Below are 22,922 nucleotides of genomic sequence, written 5' to 3'. Positions count from 1 at the left end.
ATCCTTTGGAGATTGGATGGGATTTTCGGTGGAGTCGAAGGGCTTTAGGCAACCAACTCCCCTAGGCTGCTTTGAAAATCCCAACCTCTGAACTCTTAAGTTTCTCCTAAGTTTCCCTTGAAAGTAAACTCTGGAAAATGAAAGCATCTTTAAGGTTAATTCCCCATCAGTAATACCAAGGTCAGTCTTCTGTATAAGGCACGGGGCCAGGGCTCAGAAGATCTGTGGTCTACTTCTTGACCCTCCATGCTATTTTGGTGTCACTGTGAGTTAATTGCTTCACTATTCTCTGCCTCACTTTCCTCATCGGCTAAATGGGGATGATAAATTCTCATCACCTGCATTAGCCTGTGACTTTACTCCATGGTCCTGGAGGCCATTTCGAGTCCTCTGCCTCGTGCCCCTGACTGCAAGGGAGAGGGAGAAGAAAGACTGCATGCGCTGATGTTTAAAAATGCTTAGACACTGCAGCAAGGAGGTCTGTATAAACACCCACAAGATGCATTTTAAAAGTTCTTGCTGAGAATTGTTCTCCTAATCTGGGTGTTACCCATTTGTCTCCCAGTCAGCGTCTGCATTACTGTGGGGCTTGTTATTGCATCAAGCCCACAAGCTCTGAGAAGTCAAGGATTGCACTACTCCCCCTGGAAATCTGGAAGTATAGGTCAAGCCGAGCAACAGAGGAAAGTCCTAGAGCATCTACCCCCAAGAAAAGGACTTCAAGAGTTCGACAGTAATAAATTAATCATGGGCAATTGCCACTGTGCAGAAATGTTACAGGGGCACTCTCAGCTTGGAAAAAAAAATGGATTTTTCAATCAACTTGGCATTTAGTGCAATGGCAGCTGTAATAAATACAAACAAATCATTAGTCCCTGACAATGTGTGTATTCACTTCTTTAGCAGGAGTTTAGGTTGTGACTGGGAGCTGCCTAGATGTATGAAATAAGGAGGTGTAAGGCATCCTTTTCCTCTTAAGTGTTTATCTGTATGTCTCACCTTATGAAGGTTGCCACAGCATCTGGAGCTATCTTTTACTATATGTATGTGCCATGCCCAGTCCAGTGAGACCTCAGCCCCAGGTTAGGCCGTGAAGCAGTACTGTAACACAAGTGATAATCGCTCACCTGGCAGCCTAGCTCTGGCTCCATATTCCTCTGTCTGTCCCCATCTACTCGTGTATATCCTCTATCTGTGTCTTCATCTGTCGTCCCGTATCTCTCGGCCACTTATTTAAATCTCCTGCCTCCAAAATTGCTAGGTAACCTTAGTCCGGAGCTCAACCTTTAAGTCTAAGTTGACCATTATCGGTTGTTTTTCCTACCTGGCATGATATGCAACATGTAATTTTTTTATTTTTTTTAAATTTATTTTATTTTTATTTTTTTTACCCTGTTGCTTGCTTGCTCCTTCAGCTCCCTGCGGAGGGATTTTGACGGGACCATCGGGAGTCATTTTGTCACCACAGTATCCGGAGCCCTATCCCCCGGGGAAGGAGTGTGACTGGAAGTTGACTGTCTCTCCTGATTACGTCATTGCCCTGGTATTTAATACGTAGGTATCCAAGAGCAAAGCGGCTGCTTGCCTTTACTCCTACAAGGACCTGTGGGCAACAAGGGATGGAGCTAGTGAGGTTGGCATGTGTTTCTCGTATGGTCACCCTGAGATTCATTGGATCCATCCCCTAGCAAAGCCATCAGTTTTCCCTGGCCCATGGGCAGCATCAGCCCAGAGGTAACACTGAATCTCTCTGGGCCTCTGTTCCCCTCCTTTTCTTCCTAGTGCCTGCTTGGCCTGCTTAAATGTTAAAGTCTGTGGTGCACGAGATCTCTCTTTGCATGGTTTTGTACAGGACACTGGGGCTGCACCTGGAGCCGCTGCCCTTGCAAATGCAATCGTCTGAGCGCTGTTGTTTTCCAGGTTTAATCTGGAGCCCGGGTATGACTTCCTTCACATCTACGACGGGCCGGATTCACTCAGCCCCCTGATCGGGAGCTTCTACGGGTCCCAGCTGCCCGAGAGGATCGAGAGCAGCAGCAACAGCCTGTTCCTGGCTTTTCGAAGCGACGCCTCTGTGAGCAATGCAGGATTCATCATCGATTATACAGGTAACCAACTGGGCATAGTCTAGCTGTGCCTACCATTTGTGAGCCTGCCTGATGCGTGGAATTCACTTCTTCTTAGGCCCACCTGCCTGGTTGTACCGTGGGGGGGGGGTGCCCTGTGAGATATGGGAACCGCTTGTCCCAGCATCCATCCTGCATGGCTAAGCCCTTTAACAGGCCCGTCAGGGACAGAGCTTCAAGATGGATAGGAGCAGAGGGGAGAATTAGTTCAAAGTTGGCCTGATGCCTCTTACCTCCCTGATTTGTACTTTCAGTTACCAGAAGGTGGGAACAGCCCTGGGATCCTGGCTGCTTTGGGGGTTTGGGGAGATGACCGCTCTCAGAGCTCGCCGAAGAGCCAGGGTTGCGACTGAGTTTTGTTACTGACTCTGGCTTCTGTATTTGCACCAGTAGCAAAGGGTGGGTGGGGAAGGCTGCGACAGGGAACATTTTCCCATCAGCTTTGTCTCAAGGTCTGTTCACTAAGGTGAGCTGGTCCAAGGAGAAAAGGAGCAGCTGGATTTTTCTGGTACTAAGATCTGGAGGAGGCTGAGCCAGGATTCCTGGCTTCCCTTCCTGGGTCTTTCAGGGATGCTCTTCCCTTTGGACAGGTCACTTAAGTTCTTCAATTCTCCATTAGTAAAGCACAGTGATGATGACCCCTACTCACCTTTGTCAAGTGCTTTCAGCTGTAAATGAAAAGCCCCAGACATGAGCTGGTTGTGATCATTATGCTTTATTATTCGGCATCTCACCTGCAACAGGCTTTTCTGTTAGATTCCCAGGGAAAAATATGGGCTCTGATGAAGTCAGTGTTCAAACTCCCATTGATTTCACTGGGGCAGGCTTCCACTCCCACTGCTTCCCGGTTGCCCAGTCTTTGCTCTGCAGGATGGGAGCACGTGGGCACATCAGGTCCTCAGTTGTCTTATTGCTGAGAAACCAGTTAATGGACTGGGTTCCAACCAGTTTGCCTTCAACAGAAGCTGTATTTGGCAGGTGCAACTCTTGCTGTGCATTGATTGTGGGATCAGGTCCTTGTTATTATGTCCATCATACTAAAGAGACCCTGCCCTGTTGTGCTGGGGTCTCCACACACACATCCAGAGAATAGTCCCTGCCTCCAAAACCTCCTTTCTTAGCTTTGCACATTAAAACAGGTCCAAAAATTAAAGAAAAGAGCCCTCACTAAGCTGAGTTTTGTCTGACTCCATTGGCACCGCATCTTCCCTTCATTTCCTCAGCCTAAATTGATGTGATATCCCCCCCGCCCCCACCAACCCCCAGTATGTCTTACCTAGTACCAAACCACTTGGCTGTTAGCTTGCCAGGGTTTCCCTTGCTGAAACACCTGCCACTTTGAATTATGTACAGTATTTACCCGTAATAAAGTGTGTGGGCTTAACACAAACCATCCCTGATCCGTGGGCAGCATGGCTGCTGTTCAAGCAGATGTAGATTGCCTGATTTGTGCTCTGCTGACAATGAGGGACTTGTCCGTATGCTGCAAGTGGCTGGGTGTTTCTCCAAGGCTTTGCATTGCTTTGTTTTATTCTACATCTGCTCCCCATGCTGCGAAGTTTCATGTAGAGGCCAGCTACATTGGTCCTTTGGATTTCGCTCCTCTCTGCCAAATGCAGGAAAGCTAGGCTGGCTTTCCACGGGCCTGCAGGGGCTGAAGAGTTGGCAGCCTGTTCAGCCCCCGGGCAAATAATGAGATGTGGAGGGGATTCTTCACAATGTTTAGCACTACTTCTTCGTGTTGAGCAAAGCTCCAAAAGTTGCTGCTTTCTCAGCTGGAAGTATTGGGCTTGATGCTGCTGGCAGACAGCATGTAGAAGGTGGATCTTAAGCAGCTTTGTTTTCCACAGGCTCTGCCATGGAGAGATTTCCTCCATTTACAGCCCCAGGACTTGTCTGGGAAGAAGTGAAGCGCTATTGTGCAAGGCTCAGCCACCCCTCCATTCCCCCCTTAATAATGCAGGCTGAGAGATGAGTCAGAGTAGCGTCTTTCATCCTGTACCAGCGGAGAAGGCCATATGCATGGGGGGGGGTGGTGGAGAGTCTCTGCTCACTCACACACCACTGTTCACCTGCCAGACCAGCAGAAAAGGGTCTTGCTGCTATGGTGAATCAGGCTCCTGGTAGCCGTCTTGCGTGCATCCAGATGAGCACAGCCATGCGGTATGTGGTGTTGCAGACCTGTTTGCAGTGCCACGTACAGCACAGTCCGGTGATCTCGGAGGGCACGCTGCCTGAGTGTGTGCTGCACCGTATTTTTTTGCCGTGGGTTTTTTTGACCCCTGGAAATCCAAAGCAATGCATGCTCAGCCAGCATGAGCTGCTGAAAAGTGGAGCTGGCCCACCCAGTGCCGTGCTCCACTGCCAGCCAGGCTCTGCATGGCAGAATCGCTGCAGCTGCAGCGCCGGGAGTGCCCAGGACCCCAGGGAAAGCTGCTGGGGCCAGTACAGTGCTGGCCCCAGCCTCCTCTATCCCACCCGGGGTAAATCTGCACGACAAATCACGTGTGGCATGGGCGTTCCCCAGGGACAAGAAGTGGCAGCACACCCAGGGAACCAAACTTCCACGCACATCTAGATACCCCCCATGTGTCTTTTAGGAAAGCAGATAGAAAAGGTAAGAATCATTTTTCTTTTCAAGGTGGATACACAGACAAAGTCTCTTGGGGGGGGGAAAAAAAGGATATTTCCATCCACATTCCCTCCTGTATAATCTTTCCCTTTCCACAGTGAATTTAAATAAACCTGTCTCCTCTTCTCCACTTTTCAGTGAGCAGAACATGCTACTTGCCGCTTCATTTCTGATTTCAGTGTACAGAGCGCTTGAGGAGGGTAAACTGTTAACGGGGTGTTAGGAGTGCTCCATACTGCCTCAGATTACAGGTTTATTCCAAGAGGCAAGAGAGGTTTTGTCCAAGGAGGCAGGGACATGCCTACATGATAAGGCACCTGAGCCTTAACGGTTGGCACTCCATTCAAAGGTTTACAAAATTAATGGCGCCACTTTCTCAAGATGAAGATCACAGAGAAACATCCTCCGTTGGTATTGGTGAGCACAGTGTGTGCAATTGTGCTTGATCTATTTAAAGTAATCCACAATGCTGAGCGGCTTCATGTGTCATGTTCTGGATTGCAGGAGTCTGCCTTATTTTTCACAATTATATTAGTGTGTTCGTGGTGCTACAGAAACAAGGCAGGTTGGTGAGAAGAACTAGGCAGGTGATCTTCACTTTTGGCTTTTAGTTGATTTAATTTGCTGGTTCTCCCAGCCAAATTCAGGTCTATCCAGAGGACTCGGCACCCATGGTGGAGGGCAAATTGTCAAAAGTGCACCGTGTATTGGGTCCTAGGTTTCCTTGGAGCTTCCATCCAGGGGTGTCACAGTGCAAATTGCTCTTTGCTGAGCCCTTGACACTTTGAGCTGCATTTAGATGTCCAAACAGAAGCTGGACTCTTGAAAATCTGGCCTCAAAGGCTAAAGTCTTGCCTAGTGCTGAAGTACGGTTGTGATGCCCTCTGTGCTCTCAGCTGGTCTTGGCAAGATCAAGTCCTAAGACAATGTAGTTGCCTTTGCATTTCCAGCAGCATAGGGGCATGTCATTCACACAGATTTTCCTCTGAAAGTTTTAGTTCATCAAATGTAACATCAAATGTTACTGGGTTGTTGGTTGTAGCCTTCTTGCTCTAAGGACATAGGCAGTCAAGGTTCTTTGGGTAGATGCGCTTATCTTTTATTAGACCAAGTGAGCAGTTGGAAAAAAGAAAAAAGTTGGACAGAACTTTTTTCCAACTGCTCAGTTGGTCTAATAAAAGATATCATCACATCTACCCAAAAAAACCTTGCCTGCCTACATCAAACCTTATGCACTCACTCGCTGTAAATCACCATGGTGTCATTGAAGACAATGGAGCGGTGTCCATTTACTGCAGCAGAAGATCTGACGTGGATCATGTGCCCAAGGGATCAAGCATCCGTCTCTTTAGCCTTTAGTATCATAAACCTTTGAGCAGCCCACGAGAGCTTTCCAGGCAGACAGAATCTAAAATCCCCTTTGGTTGGGAGGAGAGGTGATTTTCTAGACTGCCCTTTACCATAAGAAAGCAAAAATAGAACAGGGATGGAGGGGAGAACAGTAGTCCAGTTTCATGTCTTTCCACCCTTACTGGTCACCTTTAAAGGGCAGGGTGTAGATTCATCTTCCTCTTTAAGGCTGTGATTCAGGAAAGCATCTCTTTGCAGGAGAGCACTTCCAGCACTTACTAAGGCTTAAGGACACAGTTAAGTGCTTTTCTTAATCAGGGCCTGAGAGCCTAAGTCTGCAGGGTCCTGAGCATCTTGAGCTCCTGGATTGAATTTGCAGGCACTCAGCAACTTGCTGGATCGGGCCTTTAGCCGTGGATGAATTTTTGTCTCTCCTGTGCATTTGCAACTTCCAACATGTCTGCATAGCTAGATCAGAGGGAGAAGCTTGGCCACCGCTGTGCCTAAGGGGATCAGTTGTCAAGGTGGCCTGCATTATTGAAGCAGTTGCTTTGCATCAGTCAATGTGTTTCATTCTCCAGAGAATCAAGGGGAAAATACAACTCCTGGTGGTTTCAGTTGAGATGAGGGGTGTAAGAAGTGATTGAGGTCACCAGCTGGTCTGCCTAGCTAGCTTTTGCAGACAGGGGCAGCTAGAAAGCAGCAAGTGCAGCATGATTATTCAGCAAGGACTGAGAAACAGGGTGCATCTTGACAGCCAATAAATATATATTTTGTGGACAAATTGGGGAGAGTCCATTAGGGGACAACAAAAAAGGTGAGGGGCCTGGGGCGCATGACTGATGAGGAGAGGCTGAGGGAACTGGGTTTATTTAGTCTGGAGAAGAGAAGACTGAGGGGAGTTAATACCAGCCTTCAAATTCCTGTAGGGTTGTTGCGAAGAGGATGGAGCTGGACTGTCCTCAGCGGTGGCAGATGACAGAGCAAGGAGCAATGGGCTGAAGTTGCAGCAAGAGACGTTTAGGTTGCATATTGGGAAAAATTTTCTCACTAGGAGGGTTGTAAAGCCCTGGAGCAGGTTACCCAGAGAGGTGGTGGAGGCTTCATCTTTGGAAGCTTTTAATACCTAGCTAGATGACCCTTGGCTGGGATGATGTAGTTGGGGCTGGTCCTGCTTTGAGGACAGGGTTGGACTAGATGTGACCTCCTGAGGTCCCTTTTGACCCTCATTTCCTGTATTTCTATGATTTTCTTAGCATGGTTTGTGTCAGGGTTTGGCAAATGGGTAGAGAAAATGAAATAGGTTTGGAAGTTTAGTAAGCAATGTACCTTGAAAAACTGAATTGGATCGGTGGCTGCACGGATTTGTCCTGGACAGGCAGCAGCGCCTAAAGTGGAAAGATTAGAGACACTGCCTCATGCTGAGATCAGCATGGTGGCACGTGGCATCAGGTACAACACATACCCAGTGGGTTATTCTGAACATGAGACAGTCTTTCTAGGTTGCCTTTTTTGGACCATTTACCCAAGAAACAGTCTTTTCTGTTTATCTCACTTGCACTTGCATTGCCACACTCACACAAATGATATTCATTGCAGGATATGATTGGAACTTGAAGGCAAGATAAGTAACTCATACACCCATTGGATCTAGTTCGTCGGGGGGTAGAGACAGCCAAGAAAAGGCACTGAAAAGATGCTTTTGATCTTTTCTTGTCAGTTTGAGTCTTTGGAATAGCAAAGTGTTTTCTCTCTTGCAGTTTTGACAAGCTGCCCATCGCACAAGAATTCATTCTTCTTTTGCCTTTCAGGGATTCTGGGTTTTCTCCACTTGGTTGCGAGGTCTGTTATAGAATTCATAGAAGTTTTACTTTCTTTTCCAGAAATTGTTCATAACCAACTAGTCCGATGCAACCCAAGACAAGACCCACGTGGGCCAGCGTGTGATGTATCCTAGGGCTAATGCACTATGCTTGTGCTGGGATTATTTTGGAGGTGTGGTGGTTGGTTGGCATGCTGACATGAAGGGAAGTGCCAAAATGTTTCCCAGCAGTTATTTTCAAGCACATCGGAAATGAGAAGTTCTGTAAATCTAGCGAATCATGGGATTTCCAGCGTGGGTTGCAAACTCGAGAGACTTCCAAAGTTTAGTTAGATTTCAAACAAGTACATGAACTTCTCACAAAATATAGGGCTGAATTCACTGCTGCCCTACACCCCAGGCATTTATTTCCACCTGCACAAAACCAAGTGTGAAAGGGTCCCACACCCTGATGGGATAATCTTGGACTCTCTTTTGTAAATCCCTTAATGCAAGCACAGATGACTGCTCAAGAAGCTGTGCAGTAATAACTTGGGGCCCATAATCCTTCACGGGTCTTGGGTGTCATCCATCCAAAGAGCTAAAAGCAGGCATTTAGTAAGGTCCATCACAGCTTCCCATTTCCTAGGTGAGTTTTATCATCTGAAAATTCCCCAGAGCAACTGTTGTTCACCTTAGAGGAGCATAGCAAGGCAACAGGCTGAATCCACACAGGTATTTAGGTGCCTGAAGCTCCACTGAACTCTATTGAGTTAAGGCACCTAGATAGGAATTAGACACTTGCATGCTTTTGTGGTTTGGCCTGATTCATGGTTTTACACTGAGCAGTGACAAAGCAAGGACTAGAACATGGGTCCTGAGCCCCTCAAGCTCCTGGATTGAACCTGAAGGCACTCAGCAACTTGCTGGATGTGGCCTTTAGCCCTGGATGAACTCTTGTCTCTGATGCATGAGCAACTCCCATCATGTCTGCATAGGTAGATCAGTCCAGGAGATGACCAGGAGTGTACTCTGAGTTCTGCCCCTCCTCCCCTTGCAAGTGACCATTTATAGCTCACCCCTCGCTCAGCACAACGGACCTCGCTACTGAAACCAGTTTAGATGCAGGTCCACACTGAGGCAGACAAGGGTCTTTGGGTAAGTCTGATATCTTTCATTAGACCAACTCACAGAGCTGGAAAAATTCTTCTTTGCAAGCTTTTGGGTACAAATGCCCTTTGTCAGGCTGAGGAAGCATCTGCAGATGGTCTGTGCTCTTCCTGGATGGAGTAGTAAAGCAGTCAGAGGCCAGTATGCATTCAAGAAAGCCAGTCAGTTAAAATGTAAATTGAGGTGGTCAGCAGGTGAGAAGAATGTTTCTGACTATTTGAGTTGGTCTAATAAAAGATATCGGATTTACCCAAAAAACCTTGTCTGCCTGTGTGCTTAGACTAACATGGCTACAACCTACAACCCCGCTCCCCACCTAGTGCCTTCTTCATGCAACCTTACATTTGTCATTGGGATCCTCTTCTTGGCCTACATCAGGCGTGGGTCACCGTAGAAGACAGGATACTCAATAGGCTGATCCAAACCTCTACCATGGAAACAACATGTGCTAGTTGGTCATGTTCTTCCTTGGAGGTCAATGGACCTGGGATCATGTCCCAGCTGTGCCCTGACTTGCTGACTTTCAGCAAGCTGCGTTCTGTTTTCTGAAGGGGAGAAGTGAGGACGAAGTGACTTTCCCTCAAAGCACAAAGCAATCAGCCGCCTTGCTACCAGAGGCTTCTTCAGGTCACTGCAAAATGTCTCATCAAACCAGGTTGGGTTTTAGCTGAGTTTCAGTGGGAGGGGAAAATACACCTGCCTGTCACACCGAAGGCAGAGGAATGGTGTCATCAAGACAGCGTCTTCCTCTACAGCGTGGAGTCTGGGAGATGGGGGGGGAGTGTGTTTGCCCAGTTACTTCAGTGCAGGGGAGCAAGGGGCTTGCAGGGCAGCATGAGGAGCAGATGAGGGTGTTGTTGGGAACGCAGCGATGTTCAGTAATTTGTCACACTCAACCCCTGAGATTTCTTACTGGGAGGCTGTCTCTTCCCATCACTGCCAAGACATTCTTGTCATCAGGCCAGCTGTCTAAGATGAGACTTTGTTTGGCGAATGATGAACAGCAGGTCTGATCTGTGGGAAGACGTATTGATCAGCTTATAGTGACTAAGAGGTCTTGGACTGCCAATATGTTTTGTGTACCCTATCCACTCCTTTTGCTGGTCCAGAAACACCCTTATTATTCAGTCACAGGAGAGAACACTTGAGGACTAACTTATGAAGCCTGGCATGCAAAGGGAGTGGAATCGGGCCTTCCAAAAGCAGGGTCTAGTGAAGAAGGTTGCAAAATTACCTCTGCAGTAGCGACTAGGTGTACCCACTTAAGAAGGGGGCTTGCCTACATCAGGTGTGGGTCACCGTAGAAGACAGGATACTCAATAGGCTGATCCAAACCTCTACCATGGAAACAACATGTGCTAGTTGGTCATGTTCTTCCTTGGAGGTCAATGGACCTGGGATCATGTCCCAGCTGTGCCCTGACTTGCTGACTTTCAGCAAGCTGCGTTCTGTTTTCTGAAGGGGAGAAGTGAGGACAAAGTGACTTTCCCACCTATAACAACGCTAAGAAGTAATACTATAGTCAGAAATGACAAATCCTGTTCCTCAACCTGAATGAATGGATTTATCTCCAGAAGAAGCCATCCTATAAGGCAGAAACAATTAGTGGTGCTTGAAATTCAACAGATTTAAAAGTTTGCAGCCCTTAATTAGAATTCATTTTACTGCAAACGAAAAGTCTGTTTTTTGTTTCTTTTCCCCTCATTTTTTGGCACTTGTAATATAGTTAACAAATGGCAGCCTCATTAAATGAAGGCTGTTGTGTGCAGTGTTATTTTTTTCCTCCCTAAACATACCTACAGAGTTAATCGCGCCTACGTACTTCCCACGAAGCCAAACTGCTGGGAGAAAAGAATGAGGCTTTAACTTTGCTCATTAACTTCTCCACACATTAAAAAGAGCCAGTGATTCAAGTCTGAGAAGTTGCAGAAAATAGAACTTCAGGGAATTGGAGGAAGAAGAGAGGGGGAATGGGGGAGGGGGAACCAAAAAAAAAAAAACCCCAGAGAGAGTAAAATAAGAAACAAGCATCTAATTCGGATTACTGCCAGTGCAGAATCCCAAGTATAGTTCAAAGGCAAGGGCTCGTTGGGTATGGTCAGCCCTGCAAGCCCATGTGCTCTGTTGCCGCCTTTCCCCAAGCAGCATCTCTCGGCAATGTCAGCCTCATCTGATATGCTGTGACTATCCAGGGCTTTGTAGCGCTTTGGTAATGTGCAAGGAAAGACAAAGCAGCCATACACTAGTCCCTTCTGGAAGTCCTGCATCTTCCCTGGGACTGGGATCAGATTGTTAGCCTGGAGCTACAATGTGCCTGATGAATTTCAAACAGCCCCAGCTCTCCCTGGTAATTTTTTTTTGAAGGGGCAACAGCTCTTAAATAGGAACTTTTGCTCTGGAAAGAGAGAATGGAGGAAAAAAGGCATGGAGAAAAAGAATAGTTGAGGCTTCAATTTTGCCAATCTGCACGGAGGGCAAAGTGCCAATGCTGTTACGCCATTATAAAGTTGTCTTGGGTCGTGTCTGCAGTAGGAAAGCTTTGCCAGCGTATGCTGGTGTACTATACCAGTAAGCAGCCAAGGATGTTTGAGTGAATCTGATATCTTTTATTAGCCCAACTTAAATAGTTGGGGAAAAAAATTTTCATATATCAGATTCACCCAAAGAAGCTTGTCTGCCTATGTCCTTAGACCAACGCGGCTACAACCAACACCTCTATACCAGTAAAACGCTCCTGGTATGGACCTAGCTAATAAGGGCAAAACTTTGCTTTTTAAGATGTATCATTCCAGCCTCTGACCACCAAATCAAATAGCTCTCTCAGAAGGTAAGAAGTTTTGCAAGCTGAAGCCACATCCACACTTAGGACACTTGCTAAGACACCTGCATCAAGTCAGAGATTTCTTGTCCTCACACCCCTGAGTGACACAGCTGAGCTGGTAGAAGTCTGTAGTCTTTATGGCTTTTTACTCTTCTTTCACAGGCACGACCTAGAGTGAAGTTACACATTACATTTAGATCACACTTAAAATGCAAGCCTCCACATGTTAAACCTCATTAACTCATGCAAAGTGCTCTCTATGCATCTTAAAGTTACACCACTTCATGCAAGGGTCAACTCTGGGCCATGCTACCTAGCTCATGTTAGGGTAACTTCAGTTTGCTCCACAGGGATAAAATGGGAACTTTGCAGTCCTCCAGCATCCCAGGATGTGGCCCTCCCAGCCTCTGGTATTAAGGGGTAATACCATTTCTTGTCTGCACAGCTCTGACTTCAACATTGCTTAATGCTCCACAGATTTAGTATGGTCTAAGTGTAATGTGCAACTTCAGCCCTGCGCTAGGATAAGCACTTCATGCTGGCTTAAATGCATCTACTCTGGTGTGAGAGTATAAGTGCGTAGTATTTGAATTACATCTTGCAATTTTATGTGTGTAGACAAGACCTTGGGAACAGAGCGGACTCTTCAAAAAGCTGAAAAAACAAGGTCGAAAGGGACTTTTTCATCCCCATGTTGTGCCACTCTGCTTTACTTTCTCCATGCTCTGTTCTTTCACCTGATCATTTGTTCTCATAAACATGGGAGCTCTGTCTTCCCGATGCTGCTGGTCCACATTTTAGCTTACTTTTTTTTAATATGCAGAGCCCAAATTTCAGAAAAATCCCAAGCAGGGTTTTGAGGTCCAACTCCTTTCCTTAGGGCCATATTCCCAGAAGACCTCAATGTCATATGCTGAGCAATTTTGAAAATTAGCCTACGATCTTGGGTGCTGAAATGCTGTAACACTGCTGTGCGAATCAAGTTGCTTTGCAATCAAAGCCGTGTGGTACGGTTGCTTTCCCTCCAGCTGTTATGAATGTGTTTATTGGATCTTTTTCCTCCTATCACTAAAATTTAGCATGTGACTATGTGTATTGTTCTTACGTGTCTCGTCTGTTTTTTGAAGAGCCTTCTCTGAAGTCAGACTGTGCAATGGAGAGAGCCTCACAAGCTGTCACTCTGAAAAGGCTTTTGTCACCGAATCAGCATTGTGATGACTTCTCTGGAGGATTCATGAGATGATACATGCTAGGGAGAAAATTTATAGAAACACCATTTTTTTGGGTCAGTCATAGCGGCAGTGAACCTCAAGGAAGTCCAAGACTGGCGGGTTGGAAGGTACAGTCCACTGCCTTTGGATGCATCTCTGAACTTTCCGAACCTCTTGGGCCTGTTCAGTTGGTCTGGAGACCACACAACAAGCCATCCTTGTGCGCATCCTGTCTCCAGTCAAATACCTCCTATCTCAGTAGCATTTTTACTTTGGGTCCCAGTAAGTATAAGGAAGTGCCAAGGAGCAAAAAAAACAAAATGAAAAAAAGCACAGAGGTTTGGGAGGAAGTAACCAAGTGCTTTGAACCTTAGAAAGGTTTGATTTTGAGTCTGAGAAAAGGCAGTTCTTTCTTTATATGTCTGCTCTTTAGCTCATCTATGAAGATGGCTTAAATCTGCGATTCCCAGCCAAAGTGCCCAGAGATCGTTTAAGGATACTGCCATGAAGTGCTGCCCAAGGTGAGCACTGTTACTTGTGCAAACACCTACACATGGTTTGCACAGATTTCGAGTAGAAATCTTGGTGTGGTCTTCTTGAGTTCTTTGCAACAGACTTGCTCTGTTATTTTTCCAGAGTCAAAAAAACCCCCAAAAAAACAAAAAACCCACAAGTGAAAGCTTAGAAGCTGGTGTTTTCCAAGGATTGCCTTGAGTCTAAAAAGGTTGTAGAGCCACTGGCTTAAATGCAGCTTCAGGAATAATAAAAGGAGACTTCCAGCAATATCTTTGAACATCAGGAAGAAAGTTAATTTACAGAAAAAATGTGCCGTGGATTTAAGGGGGTTTACTGTATTTGGTTTCCAGTGATGAAACAGCTTATACCCTTTCATGGCCTCTTTTAGTGCCTCTGATTTCTGTTTCTGGCCTGAATCTACAGGCAAAGAAACCATGAAATTGAAAGCAAACACAACAAGAGTGAGTTATTTACTGTCCTTCCAAAATCAGTCCATTTTGAGGCCGTTGTTAACTTGTTCCATAACACGTGGCTTACAATGCTGCGGCTCAGCGAGGGATTTCCATCTCCGGAAAGGAGCACAGAGATTGCTGAAATAATAATCTCATGTGTGAAGATGGACACAATTGCCGATCAGTCACAGGTAAGCTTGGGTCTAGCTTGCCTTGAAGTGCCACTCCCCACCATGCACAATGTACAACGTTGGAAACGGAAGTCCCTTTTCCCCCAAAGCAGATGCAAGCTGGGAGGCCACAGCCCGGTATCCCACCAGCATGTCCAGTCTGCGGTCTAGCACAGTCATCTCCAGGTCCCCCCTGACTTGTTCGTCTTTGTCTCCGTCTGCTACATTGGCCTACACGGGATTCAGCAGTGGTGTCAGGCTGCTGTTTTTGAGTGCACAGGCCTGGTGTGGACTGGCTGTCCCCTTGGAGCCAGACAGAGTAACTCAGTCCAAATGGTTTTTCAATTGCCGCCAGGTACCATGCGTTTTGAACGCGTCACCACTGATTTCACAGGCTTTGAGTTTGTGCAGTGGGTAAATATTGCTCTCCTCGTTTCACATGGGGAAATCTGAAGTCACAGAGGCAGGGGCTTGTCTATGGGCATGCCTATGGCCATTCAATGAGCCTGTCATCAAAAGTTGCATCTCCTGGACTTCTGCTGTTACTATTGCACCACGTTCCTCATTGGGTTTGAGAAGGTCTCATCCCCCTGCTATACTCACCATTAAAAGGTGCTGGTAGCTTGGGGTGGGCATATTATTGGCATCGCAGTGTGCGTCATCAGCTGTGGAGAGTGCTGTACCTAAGGACACAGACTCTCGAGGGAATGGAGAAACAGTCAAGAAGGAAGAAAACAACAAAAGCAGCAGGGCTGCTGTACAGCAATCAGCCGCCAACCCCTTTCAGCAGTCGGCAGAATGACTCGGGCACTGAACATCATGATTTTTCAAAGCAGGAGCAGAGACTGAGATCAAGCGTATGGCTAAGACATCTGACAGCTGGGTGGGAGGCTGATTGGCAGGTTGAAGCTACATCAACTTGTTAGATGAAAGGCAGTGAGACTGTTCAAAATAACGAGAGAGGCATAACATGGTCATAAGGAGCCTGTTGGGTGCAACTTCTGCATGGAGGGGACTAATAATGAATATTAGCTTTTCAGAGACCTTGAGGCCTGCAGAGCTGGAGAAGTGTTTTGGATAGGAGAGTGATGCATGTATTCTTGCAAAAGGCATTTGGGATATTTTTGCACTGGTTTTGCCATGCAGCTTTGCCATCGCTTTCTTTAGGACACTGGAGACACTTCATGAACTGCCCCAAGTCATTCAGTATGCAGCTGATAAAGCCAAGGGACCAAGTGTATAGCGGGGTGCTCAGCTTCTGATCTCAGATCTAAGTTCTGGTTCTTGAAATCCAGGCCTGACCTGAAGGTCTGGTCTTTGCCTTTATTCCAGATTAGGCAGGGTGGCAATGTTCAACCCTGAAAGTGTTTTATTAATAACCACTTTACAAAGGAATATAAAGGAAAAGGGTGGTACCCAATGAGCCAAATGTAACGTGTAAGGGTTAAGGGGGGCAGAGCAGCATGTCTGTCCCCGTGGCCTTGTGCTTCTGCTCTCCATCGCTTTGGGTAAAACTAAACTTCCTGGCCCTGGCTTCTTTTACATATTGGTACTCACAGTTTCTTTATTATTTCCAGCTTCTGCTCCAGCCAGAACAGGCATAGGAACACACACGGCAAACAATGAAATAAAAAAAAAAAATCCTAATCTTCCAAGAGCAAAACTTCATTATTGTCTTGTATCTGAGCATCCAAGTTCCTGTACAATCAGTGCATTAATTCTCTCTGGCCTTGCAGTTTGCATGTGCATAGAAAAAACACTCTTCTCCTCTCCCCAAGGCATCTGAGTGGGATAGTCCCATTTGACAATTAGGGGAAGGCATGGAGTGGGCAAGTGGGTTGTCCAGCATCACACAACAAGACTATGGCAGCTGGAGGGAGGACCGACCCAAGGTCAGATCCTTCATCCCTGACAGTTAAAATTATATGGGCATTGCCTACCCTGAACTACTGGTGAATGGCAGAGCTGTCATATAAAGGAAACGATGAAGCTAATCCTATTTTTCGGCGCAAACAAAGAAAAGAAGCAGGACCCAAGGGGCTGAGTTTTACCTCATCCCCCCCTCCCCTCCCAAAATATAGTCAAACCCCATGATCGAATTCTCAGGCACATCGTAATTGTTCACAGACCCCAGAGCTCACAGAAAAGCCCTCAGCTTTAATGAGCAATTTCCAAATGACAAAGGCACAGGATTAATCAAAGCCCCTAATTATATTTCATACTGGAATAGAAGAAAAGTGCTCAAAAGAACGGGGGGAAAAATCCACACCCTGACAGTCTGTAGTCTTTGCTAGAATTTCATATGTAAATTGGGATTTTAACTCTGCAGGGCATGGAGAACAGAGAGAAAAAAATGTCTTCATTTTGTGTGTACTCATTGTGCAATGATCTCTGCCATGCTGCACATCTGGCTAAAGAACCAGCTAGCACATGGCACTATATAATATCATGGTGAGAGCGCTAATCTGTCAGCTGTTAAAGTGGTAGATGCCAGCAAGATGCCAGGGATAGCTGTGGCACATCTAAAATGTGCTAAAGGGAAAAAAGGTCCATAACTCTTAAAGGCCCAGTATACATGTATGCGTTCTGGTTTGCAAAGTTTCCTTGGATTCTGTCCCCAGTTCAGCAAAGTGCACAAAGATGTAATGCACTGAGTTTAATCAAAATAGTGTATTCTACCGACTCAGTAGCAGCATATTGTTGTATTGCTTGTAGTTGATAGGACCTTTGTGCTATTTGGGGCTTTTGCTGGTAATTAGAGAATGCTCAGAACCAAAATCTGGGATCTGAACATTGCTGCTTCCTGCGGCATAAGCTGATAACTGGGGTCCAAATCTTACAAATGGCCTTGGTTTTTTTAATGAGCTGAAGTACAATCCTAGATCAGGAAAAAAAAAATCCCAGAAAATGTGCTGAAGCTTGAAACTGGGATCTGACTGCTTTGTGGCACAATACAGCTGCTTGGAAACTTCTAATGGTGCCAGGGGCAACAATTTTCATTAAATCGTTGTAGGATTGTACGGGACCTTAACTGCTGTCTAGTCCAACCTCCTGCAGACATGCAGGATGCCCTGTTCTTTACCCATTCTGGACGGATGCCGACCCAGCCTCTTCTTAAAACCTTCTAGTGATGGAGTTTCTAAAACTGCTTTGGACAGGTCCAAAAGTTCTTTGCTCTTTTGAAAATGAGCTGTAACCTCTTCTGCTACTCTAGGTATTTCCAAAAACGTTGTCCTTTTTGTCTGTCTACCTAATTAGTTTTTAATTAGTCTCATTATATGCATCTATAATTTACAGTAATCACAACTGATCGTGGGTCTGAAATAAGAGGCCCAGCCGAGATTCTGTACAAATGGCCGGTAACCTCACCCATGGCACACCAGCCCCTGAGTTTTTGTTTCATAAATGCTCTTCTTCTGAGGATCGTAAAGCACTATACAAACATTAACTAAGGCTCAGAGCATCTTGGCAAAGTGAGTGTTGTTCGCATTTTACAGGTGAGGGATTAGAGAAATTATAAGTGACTTGTCAAAAACCTTCCGGTAAGTGGTAACAATCCCCTGCTGTAGTCAGTGGGCATACAACTCCTGTACAGTTATGTATAATGATGGGTATTTTAATTAGTCCTCAGCATAATAAAATACACCAGCAATTTTATTTTGCAGAAAATCCCAGGGAGTCGTGCTTTGACCCTGGATTGATTAAGAATGGTACCCGAGTGGGCACAGATCTGAAACTCGGGTCGACGATCACCTACTACTGTGACGGAGGCTATGAGATCGAAGGCGTCTCCACCCTGACGTGCATAATGGGAGGGGATGGGAAGCCTGTCTGGAACAAACCTCGACCAACTTGTACAGGTAGAGCTGGCGGGACAAACTGAGAAACAGCAGCAAAATATCCACGCTTGCCCCGCTGAGTTCGGCTGCCATGCCAGACTACTCCCCCACACGGGCACCCCTTTCAGATAGAGCTTCTCAAAGCATATGGAGCAGTTTTTGCCCCCACAAGTATTTTTGAATGAAAAATAAAATGACTCATGGTCCGATATTGGGACAAGATGTCCTCTGTGTGTACACATCAGCTTACTGTTGCCCCTTTATCAGGTTTCTTGCATCTTTCTATGAGGCATCTGCCGGAGAGAATGAATTGGAATAAATGGATCACTAGTTGGATCCAGCATGGTGGAATCTGTATTCTTGGCATAGGATCCGATTCAGTCTTTTCCTTAAACACATGCTGAGCAGTCCTCGTTCAGGAGCACGTGCTTTCCCGTGTCGTGACCAGAGCTGAAAAGAACATAGGAAAAGTTCATTTCACAACCTGTTTCCCTATTTTTGTCCCCCATCAAAAATGACTTTGACTAAAAGTTTCCACCCAGATCCACTTCCAAAGAGGAGCACGGGACGAGGCAGGGACAAGCTGGGAATATGTAGCATAGCAGGAGAGATCTGTGGTGTGACCTTGTTCTGCCAGAGCCAAGACCCCGCTGCTGAAAACCGTGGGGAACTCATCCCTCCAAGTTCTGCGCGTTAGGATCAAAGGAATAGCAGTGGAAATCACACATTAGGCAACATACCCTACATGGCACCCACCCGCCTTGGTGGAGTGTTAATAATTCAATGTGAAGCAGCCATGCGCTCTACTTAGAATAAGCTGTGTTTTTCTGTATAGGCACTTTGAATGAGCGCCGCAGTGCCTGAAGTGTAGAATCGATCACGGATCGGGGCGGCCAGCCCTGTGCAGAATTGCAGACATGCAGCTGGACCCATCTCAAAGCAGTGGAGACGAGGGCTGATGGCAGGATGCAAGTCTTTGGCAACAGCTGTTCCAGTGATGTCTTCTCTTTTCTCTTTCAGCACCATGCGGCGGCCAGTACACCGGTTCAGATGGAGTAGTCCTGTCTCCAAATTATCCCCAGAATTATACCAGTGGACAAGTCTGCCTCTATTTTGTCGTTGTGCCAAAGGACTATGGTATGTCTCTATGGGTCAGGTTCTCAGCTGGTGTCATTCAGCAGAGCTCCATGGAGCTATTGTCTTGCAGAGCCTGTGGAGATAAATCTGTTTCCAGCAGCTGAAAATCTGTCTCTCTCTCTTTTTTCCCACCCCGCTACTCTTTTTTTGTTTATGGTTGAGTGTGGATGTATTATTGAAGGAGAAGGAAGTCGAAGGAAATTACAGCACTATTGGCTATAAATTCTAGTCACTTAAGGAGACAGCGAACATTTTTAATATAAGAATTAGGAAAGTTATCGGCCAAAAAGGAATAAAGCGTTGGCAACAATTTTTGGGAGTATTTTTTTCCCTTGCTCTCTACTGAATTTGAGCACCACGGTGAAAGTTAGTGCCATATCTTGTCACATACCACGTGCCTCCAAATAAGAGGAAGAGCACACACCAGCTGCAAATGCTTCCTCAGCCTGCTGAAGGGTTCTTAAACCCGCAAGCTTGATAAGAAAACATTTTTCCAACTATTTAAGTTGGTCTAATAAGAGATATCAGATTCACCCAAAGAACCTTGTCTGCCCATGTCCTTAGACCAACACGGCTACACCCTGCACCCCTCCAAATAAGGCATGCACTTTGTTTTTGGCAAGAGGGGAGGAAGAAAAAAAGATTTTCCCAGTTATGATTGCACAGAGCAGGGGCAGAGCCTAATCTTCAGGTTCAAGCAAAACCCTTTCTTTTCTGCTTAAGTAGAAGCTGAAGCTAGAGCTGCTGCTGAAGGCTGGTCTCTGCGAGTGGTTCTGCAACTTTGAAAAGAGACAGGAGCAGTCTGTAGGGTCTTGAACTAGGAGGAAAGAGACCAAGAATAGCGAGTGGACATCAAAACTGCCTTAAGAAAGGTTAGCTTGAATGGTGGAACACCAAGACCATGAAAAAGGAGAAATGGTCATTAAAACCTATAAAGAGCAGTGAGTCAGCAAGTCAATTGAGTCCCCCAGCTGCCGGACTAGAAATAGCATTTCTGCTCACTGGCACTTGATTGAAACTTTGAGTGAGGCAAGAATCAAAGTGGGGTACTTCTGGGCAGAAAGACTGCTCTAAAGACACACACCCCAGTTTAGGAAGTCATATTTTGGGGGGAAAGTTCATGTGGTATATGAGTAAATATGGAAAATAATAATTGGTTTTAACAGTGGTTTTCAGAGGAGCAATGGGAGCAAAACCTGTTCAGCCCAAATGTACAAATGTGCGCTTGATCTTGTGCTAACAGAAGTACTGTCCATATGTATGTCCCCAAATCCATGTGTGTACAGAGGGTAGCAGAGAAATGTATACATGTGTGTGTGTATATATATGTGTATATGTGTGTGTGTGTATATATATTTATATGTATGTATATATGTATGTATATATATGTGTGTGTGTGTGTGCTTATGGACACATATAGATTCATAGATTCATAGATGCTAGGGTCGGAAGGGACCTCAATAGATCATCGAGTCCGACCCCCTGCATAAGCAGGAAAGAGTGCTGGGCCTACATTACCCCAGCCAGATACACATCCAGCCTTCGCTTGAAGACCCCCAGTGTAGGGGAGAGCACCACCTCCCTTGGGAGCCCATTCCAGACCTTGGCCACTCGAACTGTGAAGAAGTTCCTCCTAATATCCAATCTAAATCTGCTCTCTTCTAGCTTGTGGCCATTATTTCTTGTAACCCCCGGGGGCGCCTTGGTGAATAAATACTCACCAATTCCCTTCTGTGCCCCCCTGACGAACTTATAGGCAGCCACCAGGTCGCCTCTCAACCTTCTCTTGCGGAGGCTGAAAAGGTCCAGTTTCTCTAATCTCTCCTCATAGGGCTTGGCCTGCAGGCCCTTAACCATACGAGTGGCCCTTCTCTGGACCCTCTCCAGGTTATCCGCATCCTTCTTGAAGTGCGGCGCCCAGAATTGCACGCAGTACTCCAGCTGCGGTCTGACCAGCGCCCGATAGAGGGGAAGTATCACCTCCTTGGACCTATTTGTCATGCATCTGCTGATGCACGATAAAGTGCCATTGGCTTTTCTGATGGTTTCGTCACACTGCCGACTCATGTTCATCTTGGAGTCCACTAGGACTCCAAGATCCCTTTCCACTTCCGTGCCACCCAGCAGGTCATTTCCTAGGCATTTCCTATAACTGCATGAGTGAATATTAATCTGATGACCTAATTTTTCTAAAAAAACAAGTTGCATATATATAGAGATGACTTTTATATTAACAGTATCAGCAGTCAAAAGCTGCTGAAATGGTATCAAGTCTTAAAATGCCACAAGCCCTAGTTCAGCAAAGTGCGCTGGGCTGAATAAATACTCTGTTGTTCATGTAGTTAAGTGCTTTGCTGTATCAGGGCCTAGATTAATTACATGCACCACCATTTTTGTTACAGACTTTGATGCTGCTTAATTTTGTGTGGTGTTTGGAGACCAGCATGATAGGCACGTTGCAAACCCCCGAGACAGTGAGCTGGATGGATATTAATATTGTTTAACATATTTTCTAGCTTAAAGTACAGTTAGGGCTCATGAAAAGCACTGCCTTGACAGCTCTGGAGAGTGAAGCCCTTTAAATTCAGGCATCATCTTGATCAACAATTGAGTCCTTCCACATAGCCCTTTCAGTCTCTGACCTTTCTTCCAAGGTAGCAGAGTATAAGGGTGCTACTTAGTACCAGCTTAGAGCTACTCCATTCCGCGCATTGAACAGCTATTCCACAGTCGTTCCCTTCTGTTTCCCACTGATGGGGGATGGATATGAACTTTGGAGAACAGCTTGAAACAGTTAGTAGGCTCATACCATTAACCCGCTGCTATTCACTCTGATAATCCTAGCATTTATCTTAGTAAAAAAATTAAGCAGCAAGGCAACGCTTCCTGATGGAAGAGTTTCATTTTCTGTCTACAGAACAACGATGGCCATGATAAATTCTTTCCTCCACCCACATCATTGCAATAGCTTCATCAAAAACAGTCAGGATACTGCTAGGAGTAGCTATTGGACGTTTCCCATCTCCTTTTCTAGTTCTACAGGCAGCCGGTGTCGGGGGGGCGGTTCAGCCACCTTGCAGCATTCGAGCATTGAAGCCATGCTGCAAGTCCTGGATTTGCAAGTAGCAAATATTGCAGGCTGATGAATTGCACAGTGAGAGACCTCCCAGCTTGCGAATCCGTAACTGGGCACTTACGATTTGAAAACACGCGGATCAGGGAAATAAAAAATCAAAAGCTTTGAGCCTCAGGTTCTGGAGGAAGAAAAGCCACTGGTGTGTCTCGCACAAATAAATGTAAATAACACACAGGCCCTCCTGCACCAGTTAAAATATGGCCTAATCTTTTTTTGTTATTCTTCCCCTTTATAAGACCTGCCTGGTTCTAGATGCATTCATAATTTAAGGCAGTAAAACGAGGAGCGGGGGGATGCCTTGTTGACAATCTCAATAGAGGTGTTTAGGACTGACTGTTAGAAGGAAATTCAAGGATCTTCTCAACCCAAGCCGTTGTTCGAAAGATCAGCGACGCTCAGGGCAGAAATGCAGCTCTTCAGAGCAGCGACCATCTTCCTATTCTGTTTGTACAAGACTCAGCACAGCAGGGTGGCCTGGTTTACAACTAGAGCTTGCAAGAGCCATATCAATGCAAGTAATAATTATCACTGGGTGAAATTATACACCCTGTGCTACGTAGG

General features: G+C 46.0%; 1 protein-coding gene across 1 annotated transcript in view; it reads left to right on the top strand.

Moving 5' to 3' along the window:
* The window catches only part of CSMD2 (CUB and Sushi multiple domains 2), a 645,501-nt gene that overhangs the window by 500,984 nt on the left and 121,595 nt on the right, over nt 1-22,922 (top strand). Inside the window, exons 28-31 of the mRNA XM_090057063.1 lie at nt 1,416-1,554; nt 1,921-2,108; nt 17,915-18,109; nt 19,109-19,225. Of these exons, the coding sequence (XP_089913189.1) occupies nt 1,416-1,554; nt 1,921-2,108; nt 17,915-18,109; nt 19,109-19,225 (639 nt within the window). The remainder of the gene's footprint in view (nt 1-1,415; nt 1,555-1,920; nt 2,109-17,914; nt 18,110-19,108; nt 19,226-22,922) is intronic.

This window comes from Crocodylus siamensis, chromosome 7 (genome assembly GCF_052110815.1).
Source record: "Crocodylus siamensis isolate JL-2025a chromosome 7, ASM5211081v1, whole genome shotgun sequence".
Lineage (NCBI taxonomy): Eukaryota > Metazoa > Chordata > Crocodylia > Crocodylidae > Crocodylus > Crocodylus siamensis.
The sequence above is the reverse complement of the archived record's forward strand: the minus strand, read 5'-3'. Positions and strand labels throughout refer to the sequence as shown.